General features: G+C 31.7%; 1 protein-coding gene across 1 annotated transcript; it reads right to left on the reverse strand.

Moving 5' to 3' along the window:
• Positions 1-280: 280 nt before the first annotated feature.
• On the reverse strand, positions 281-2,935 carry LOC120335031 (cytochrome P450 2J4-like). Its single transcript, XM_078115757.1, has 5 exons — positions 2,799-2,935; positions 2,038-2,134; positions 1,360-1,415; positions 1,038-1,192; positions 281-414 (listed from the first exon to the last, which is right to left on the reverse strand). Exons 1-5 carry the CDS (start codon positions 2,933-2,935, stop codon positions 281-283), a joined length of 579 nt encoding a protein of 192 aa, XP_077971883.1.
• Positions 2,936-9,135: the final 6,200 nt, after the last annotated feature.

The following is a 9,135-nucleotide window of genomic DNA, read 5'->3' on the forward strand; positions in this document are numbered from 1 at the left end:
AATCGACCGTCTCACCTCAAATTTAGCAAATTACGTTTTTCAGTTTGTTTTCAGTCAGACGATGACGATGACATCGGAGTGTGATGCTGAATTTATAGTTAATCCCGAACGGGACATTACCGATGGAATAACATGTATTAATACAGTCTTTCTAACAATGCTAAAAATCGGTTATTTTGCATATTGTTACCGTGGGAGGTGGAAACTGCTTAGACGGTTTGATAAAATCTCAAACCACGGCCACATAGCACACGATTTGTCAATATGATTGTTAGTTATACTACAATCTTACGTTAAAATTAGAATTTTTATTATTGGCATTCTTTATTTCTTTAAGAAATGCATCAGTAAAGTCTCGCAGGTGATGTTCGACAAAAGTAGATTCGTGTTCCTCGATGATATCTTGCAGATATCCTGCAGAAAAATTAAACAGTGCGTCGTAACTCAATCATATTTTGTCATTTAATCATATTTTAAGGTTATGTCAAAATTGCCGACCATACTGTGTAGCGGAGTGGTGACGCTCGGCTATTAGGATTTTGATACTACATTTCTACGTCAGTAAAACATGTTTCCATATTAGCAAAGTCTTCTAGCTGTTTGCACACAACGTCAATAAAAGTACTAGCACGTCGTATCCCTTATCAAATCTAACAACTGCATGTCATTTTATTAATTTGAAAAATTTTATTTCGAGACTAAAAACACAGCTCGCTTTAACTTGTAGTCAATAAAAAACCTTTGCACTTAAAATTGTACAGAAAATTTTTACATTGCAAATCCCCAAAATGAAGTCTAATATTCCCAAAATTGAAAACTTTGTACCTCAAAAATTTGCTTGATAAACAAGTAATGAAATATTAATTGATTTTTATGTTTAATAATTTAATATCATGCCAACTCATAAAAATAAAATAAAGCCCTCCCCAAATTCAAGAAATTAATAATTTGGAATTATATTTCTGAAAAAATACGCATTGATGGTTTTTAAACCAAGAAAATTTAAGCACTACAATTATAGACAACTGATTTTATACCAAAGTACAGATATAAAAATAAATATGCCTTATCCATCATTATTTTTCTTTCCGATGAAATTAATTTAACAACACCACTGAAAGGAGGGATAAACCTCAACATAGGAGCTAGGGTGATCAAAGCCAACATATTCGCTTCATAGCAATCTTCAGAACTGTAGATTTCAAAAAATAAAAAATAAACAATTAGACCTCTAAATTTGTTGAAACAAGATTGGGGAATCAAACAATCTTAGATGATGGTATTTATGGAAAAATATGAACTAACAATTTGCGAAGTATTTCAATCATATGAATTAGTCTTCTGTTCTCGTAATCGAACCTCGAACCGAATACAACATGGCTGATATTGTTTGATATTGCAAGAGTTAGTTTCATCTGAAATTGTTTGAATAAGAAGGTAAAATATTGATAATGTTCAAAAACAATTCACTTATTATTAAAATAGTTTTTGATCGCAGGGAACTTAATTGATATCGAAAATAATGAATATCAAAACCTTGTTCTGTTAGCTTTCCGATTCTAATGAGCGTTGGAAAAAGCTGACTATTCTTTATATAATATTTTGTTTACGTTTGAATAATTATTCCACGTTCAAGTTGTCCATATGTGGTAGAAACGCTTGAAGGTTTTTGCAAATATTGACGTTTTCAAATAGACTGCCCTTTTACCGCAATATTGTACACAAACTTTTGATTTGCTACCTTTATAGCTCCGTAGCTTTTCCAAAAAAAGTTACAGAAAAATATTCCGATAACTATATTGTTCCCATTCTCCTTATTTTTATTTTCAGAAGTCATCCATCAGGATTTTACACATTGTGACGATGTGTTCTCGTGTGGAAACCGACAGTTGGTAATTGAGAACAAAGTGAATCAAACTATACCATCAGAAATTGTATTTATTGTATAAAAAACAAAGTCTGGAATATATAAATTCAGACTTTATATGAATATAACACTCCAAACCAAATTCTCTGAAAATGGGTTATGTTTCGTACCTGCAAATCTTGGGAGTTATTTATTGTAAGATTTTCTATTAACAAATGAGATTCTTCGATAATATTTTCTTCCATTTCTTTCTTTCCTACACCATATCTTGTGAAAAAATATAATTTCTAAAAGCATGGTTGTATATGTTTTGCCAGGGATGTGGAACCATAAAATATGTACAATCAACTTTGACTCCCATATCTTGATTCAAAAAAGTTTTTCACTCTGACTCCCGAGACAAAGTTATATAATGTTGTGTGTTATCCTCTAGCTCCGAACTCCGAAAATGAACAATTGTACAAAACAATTGGGTAACAAAATATCATATCATACCAAAAGCTTTGCCGAATGCATGCTTACTTTAATGTTACGACGCTTAGTAAATTTGATTTATTTTGGGTTTCTGTAGTTAAATTTTACTTTGTTCATCACCATCGAAAATTGAAAATTTTGATTCCTACTGCCGATCAGGCGAGGTTGGCAAATAAATTCCACTTAATACTAATCACAATTAACGACAATATTGCAAAAACAACAACAAAGCAAATCCAAAACGTATGCAGCCACACTCCATAAAAAATTTTCATGTATTAGAATTTAGAATAAAACAATTTGAGTGAATTATGGGGAAGAAATTTGAAAAAAATATATGAATATTGATAATTGCCAGCTACAATAACTTCAATATTAATTACTTAAAAATTGAAACTGGAATCAATTGGTTCATTTCTAACGAAAAAAGCGATTTAATAATACCTAAAGATCTTACCCTCTCAAGGTCATCAGACCAAACTTATGGAAATCTTTCCATGTTGGTCCATAATCTGCAGAACCGATACCTCGTTGCTCAGTTATCAAATCAAACGCAAAGTTCTGAGGACGTCCAGGGAACTTTTTGTTCTTCATAATGTTGTTTATGTTAGTTTTATATTATCCCAATAACATTTTTGCAGAATATTATATGCCAAATTATTCAATGTACCACATATATAATCTACTGTAACAAAGTTATAAAAAAAATATTAAATGTGGTCCTGTGGACTGTTATTCAAATGTTTAAATTTACTAAAAAAAAGTTTAAAATCTACAAATAGTTAGTAATAATGAAACTGAATGTATTCTTCTATCCTCCTAATTTTTAGAGGTTAAAATTAGTGGACATTGAATTCGTATAACAATGAGTCATACAACATAGATGAAATATTATGAAGAGAAAAAAACACAACATATAATTCAAATAAAAATGTAACATTAAAATATAAAACAAAAAATGAAAACCTAAAAAAACGACTAGACACATCAATTTCTGATATTCGCGTGTATAATTTGAAGTAGAGTGACTAAAGTCATGACTAAAAGTCAAAAGAAGTATTAAAGCAGTCATTTATAGAAAAAACTATTTTGCGATGATTAATTGCGTCTTCAGATAAAATAAAAATTAATTTAGATGAAATACAATTTAACATGTTGATTAATGATTTGCCAGCTTATTGCCATAATGACACGAAATAGGCCATTAATTCCCATTTTGATGGATTATATTGATAACATCTACTTACAAACTTTAACCTACCTGATTTATTATTTCGTAATTGTTCAAAATAACCCAGAATTCACGTCCAAATTGAACAGACATTACAGGTCCATATTTCTTTTTCATTTTCTGCAAACGTACCGCTGGATTTTTTCCCATAAATGTAAGATATCCAACGATGGGCAAGCCCCATGGACCCGATGGAAAATTATTCGGTCTTTTCAGAATGTAGTAGCATAATAAGAAAGTTGAAATTCCAATGGTTAAAGTTGCAAAATTGAGGCCAAAAAAACAGAACATCCATCCTTTATTTTTATTCTGAATCAGGAGAAAGATCGTTATTAATACACTCACTATTTACGTCAGCGAATGAGAGTGTTCTGCGAGATCCTTCTACATACTTCAAGAAGGTTATAAATTTATATGGTTCATCAATTAGTCATAAAATATATTTTGTATAATCCTCACATTGATCATTTTTGCTTGAATTTTTTACTTGCATTTTGTTAACCTACTGATATCTAAAACCAGTATTCAATTACTATATGAATAGTCATTCAGCGTCATTCAGTTCAGATGAAAGTTGACCGTCATTCGGTTTGCAATTTTTATAGATGTTTTATTTTGATGGTTTTTGTATTAATATAGCGCCGCTTATTCAAGCGAAATTAGCACATGTGCAAATACAAACAAATATATCAAAAATACTTAAGTAAAAGAGTCACAAGGTAAAATCATATTTAATAAGGATTATATTATAAATCAAAAAATTAAGTTTTTTATCTCTTTTCAAACAAGATTTCGAAGTTAGATGGCTCATGAGTTACAATACTGTGGCCACCCTCATATAAAGTTGCGAGTGGATTCGAAGGATTCGGCACCACTGAGATATATATAATTTAGTTTGCGGCCCGCATTGAGCTTCCTCGTGTGAAAGCGGCGCGAGGCACTAAAAAGGTTAGAAATGCTCACTCCAGCACAAAAGCATTAAGGAAAGATAGGAAGTTAGTCTTTTTTTTGCAATTATAAAATCAGTCAATTTTAAATTGTTTAAATTGTGCAGCCAATACATTTCAAAAAAAAAAAAAATTCACGTCAATATTTAGAATAAATCACCACTCTTTATCAGAAAACATTATCGTCAATCATTAGTGCTTTAATCAAAATTAACAATTGTGAAATAAATAAAACTAGCGTTTTTTTTTTAGGTCTGTGGCTTATCCCAAAATAGTTCTGTGGCCATGGGCAACCAGTTGAAAACCAGTTTTTTTGATTGAATGCTTTTTAATATATTATTTCTCATGATAACCAATATTTAAAATTTTGTAACACTCTTCAATGTGATATAGACTTATTTTATTTCATCACACTCATTTGCCGATCTTTTGAGGTAACTGTTCTCATTTAGCGGACCCATACATAAAGCATTCCTCATTAATGTTTTTTTGTTAACGATTAAATTATCAAATCCTCCAATTTTAATCACGTGAATTTTTGAACAGGAAATAAACCTATGGATCGTTTTGTTGTTATGTTGTTGTTCTTTTTCTTGTTGGTATTTTTCTTCTTGTTGTTACCGTATGAAAAAAACTCTCTCTATTTTAGCATATACCTGAATTTGTAAAATAACACGATTCTTTTTCAACTTTGACGATTTAGACATCAGGGATTTTATTGATGTTTTTCTAAATAAAATGAAGAAAAGAAAAAAAAGATAATAATGTTTCAACGTAAAATATCCTATTGCTCCGACTCTCACAGCACTGTTTTATAAGAATTATATAATTAGTTCTAGTCAGCTATAACGGCAAAAACACGTTTTTATTCATGGTTTCATTTTTCATACAAGAAATACTGGTTAATATATACTACTCACTGACTGACCAATGCTCGAATCTGTATATTTATCAAATATTGGTTTCTTTTTTCTACTTGGTTTTAGTGTTAGGTGATCCAATTTTAAACATACCAACTTTGCTGTTTTCTAACAGATGAGGACTGTTTTCCTTCAATGGAGCATAGATATAAAATGCCTTAGACCTATGTTTTCATACAAAAAATGATTAGACATGATATTTCAGAGCCGTTGAGTGGATTACATAATAACAACGAAAAAACAAATATCAATAGATATACTATTCCGATAAATACTACGGTACGTATTTCCCATGGATTGATCACTGTTTTTTGATTGTGAGAATGCTCAACAACAAGCACACTTAACGACCCAATATATCATGCATTATAGATTGTATTTGAAAAAATAAATTCAATCGGATCTCCACTGTTTGTTTATACAGTAGGATGTATTTATTTTATAACAAAACGCGGCTTCTGACAAAGGTTGAGATATGCTCAATTAGGAAAATATCTTTTAGATGCACTCTTGGAAAAACTCATTCTCAACCACGTTCAATTAGCCAACCATATTCTACAGCACAATTTTTACCGGCAAAATGAATCAACAAGAGCGCATAGAGCTATATTTGTACTAAATTGTCTAATTCAATTGAAAACACTTGGGCCTAATATCATTTTTCAACTTGGAATGACAAAATAGTTGTTTAGTCACTGCAGTCAGTCTTTTGCTCTCATAATTAAGCAATATAATCCAAATAGATACCCATTGAGCGTTGAAAATATTTGTCTGTATTTTAGATTGTTCCAAACATCTGGGCAGTTCATTACGACCTCAAATATTTTGAAAATCCGAGTGAATATTCACCACAGCTCGCTTCTCGAGCGTTACGGAAAATTCTGAGGTTTAAATCACTTGATTCCATTTCGATCGGTCTTCGACATTGTTTGAGATAACAACTTGCAAGGATGGAGCTCTTTGTATTTTAACGAGAAATATACAAAATTTAATAAAATTGTTGACGGATCCTGTTAAACTTCTTCTTTAATTCGATGATGTGTATACTGCTTGGCAACATACGAGCCACACCAGTTTGTTGTTGTTTTTGAACGGCGTAGTTTCATACCAAAGTTAACCTAGCAGACATCTCTCTGCGGACATCTCTCTCGTTTTCGGAACGGTAAAATAGCGTTGCCAGAAAACGATTTAACATGGCACTTAAATGCCGCGACGGAAAAAGAAAATCTAGTCGCAAAGTACTTGCCAGATTTACGGCGAAATTTTGCTACACTCGGAATTACACAAAACTTATCTGTAATTTCCGATGGCCGGGGAGATTTTTGAAGTTGATATAAAAAAAGAACTTATATTGAAGTCATCCTAATGCAAGTTTTATGAAATTTATATGTTGGGAAAATATAATAATACATTGTCAAACATCGCCAAAAAGAAATTTCGCATTAAAATTAATAAATGTCGGCATTTTAACCCCAAATTCTGTACTTTTCGAATAGGTGCCCCACTTTTAGATAAGTCATCTCAAAAAAACATATTGTGAAGTCATTTCGAACCAAGTTTGAGTAAATTTGTATAACGGGAACATATAATAATATCTAGTCAAAAATGGCCGAACCATGAATTTTACATCGAAATTAATAAATATCAGTATTTCAACTCCAAATTTTGGACTTTTCGATTACGTGCCCACTTTTAAATAAAATATCCCAAAAGAGCATATTGTGAAGTAACCTCAAACAAAGTTTGAGAAAAATTGTAAGTCGGGAACATATAATAATATCTTGTTAAACATGGCCCAAACAGGAATTTTACATCAAAATTAATAAATATCAGTATTTCAACCCCAAATTTTGGACTTTTCGATTACATGCCCCTCTTTTGAATAAAATATCCCAAAAGAACATATTGTGAAGTAACCTCAAACAAAGTTTGAAAAAAATTGTAAGTCGGGAACATATAATAATATCTTGTTAAACATGGCCCAAACAGGAATTTTACATCAAAATTAATAAATATCAGTATTTCAACCCCAAATTTTGGACTTTTCGATTACGTGCCCCACTTTTGAAGAAGATATCACAAAAGAACATATTGTGAAGTAACCTCGAACCAAGTTTGAGAAAATTTGTATGTCGGGAACATATAATAATATCTTGTTAAACATGGTCCAAACAGGAATTTTACATCAAAATTAATAAATATCAGTATTTCAACCCCAAATTTTGGACTTTTCGATTACATGCCCCACTTTTGAATAAAATATCCCAAAAGAACATATTGTGAAGTAACCTCGAACCAAGTTTGAGAAAAATTGTATGTCGGGAACATATAATAATATCTCGTTAAACATGGCCCAAACAGGAATTTTACATTAAAATTGATAAAAATCAGTTTTTCAACCGCAAATTTTGTGCCTTTCGATCACGTGCCCCACATTTAGATACGATATCATAAAAAATCATACTGTGAAGTCATCTCGAACAAAGTTTCATAAAAATTGTATGTCGGGATCATATAATAATATCTTGTCAAACGGGAATTTTACATCAAAATTAATAGATATCGTTATCAAAATCTAAAAACTTGTTCTTTCAGATGGCATGGAAATAGAATATTATAAAATAACACATCCTAATGCCAAATCAAACCATATCATTTTAACATAATTGGCCATCGTTTTATGCTTGTTCAGTAGTAGCTTGAAAGGTGATGCATTAAGATATGTCATGCGTAACATTACCATTGTTATGTAACTGCGCGTACCTAACTGCGTACCTCCGCAGCCCAAAAGATCAACATCGTCCACACCTTCTCCTACTGTCGGACAGCAATATACGGAACATCACATTTCCAAAGGTGAGCTGGGTTTAATGTATTATAGGCATGAAATGTTTTAACATATCTTCTCTATTTGTTACAGCGAAGTGACTTAATATAATAGTAATTTTCTATCCCAAATGTGAACCCCCATCCGCCCTATAATTGAATATAATGGCATACAGGGAGTCCTCGGGTTACGACGGTCGCGACTTACGATGATTTGAGGTTACAAACGCACTTTACGAACATATACAGATATAAAAGATAATACTGTACTGTAATATCTAAGCCTATAAACTGGATCATCGTGATCGAGAAAACCAGTGCTCTGGGCTCATTGGTTTTCGTTATTTACATCGTAAATGACGTGACCAATTACGAACTATTACGATTATGAACGAATAATCACTAAGTTTCAGTCACGTGGTACAGTACAGTACTGTACACAGTTCCAGTGATACAGTACTGTACACAGTTTCAGTGATACTGTACGCCATTTTGGTTGTTTAAGCCGGTTTTTTCGTAACTTGTTTGTTCTTTTTTTTTTTTTTTACTTTTGCCCTTTGGTATGGACTCAAAGCAAAAAAAAAGATGTTAAGATACTGTACAGTGTTTGCTTTTATTCACGTGATGTGGCATTGTTTTCTGTTTTTCTAATAAAGTTCTTATTTGCATTATTTGTACATTTTATTAGTGTACAGTACCATACTTTACAATACAGTACGATATGTATAGAGTTCATGCACAGTACCACTGTACAGTATAATGTTCCGACTTACACTGAGATTCGGGTTACCCCGAGTCTCAGGAACGGAACTGCGTCGTAAGTCGAGGACTCCCTGTATATAGAAAGTGACGCATGTATCAGTACTAGTG

Source organism: Styela clava, chromosome 1 (genome assembly GCF_964204865.1).
Source record: "Styela clava chromosome 1, kaStyClav1.hap1.2, whole genome shotgun sequence".
NCBI classification, from domain to species: Eukaryota; Metazoa; Chordata; class Ascidiacea; order Stolidobranchia; family Styelidae; genus Styela; species Styela clava.

Excerpts from the sequence above, each read along its gene's own strand:
- LOC120335031 (XM_078115757.1), bottom strand. The coding sequence starts at position 2,935 with ATGAAGAACAAAAAGTTCCCTGGACGTCCTCAGAACTTTGCGTTTGAT. Across the intron at positions 1,193-1,359 it reads CATGTTGTATTCGGTTCGAG|TTCTGAAGATTGCTATGAAG; the intron begins GTTCGATTACGA and ends TGAAATCTACAG. Across the intron at positions 415-1,037 it reads ATTTTTATATCTGTACTTTG|GATATCTGCAAGATATCATC; the intron begins GTATAAAATCAG and ends ATTTTTCTGCAG.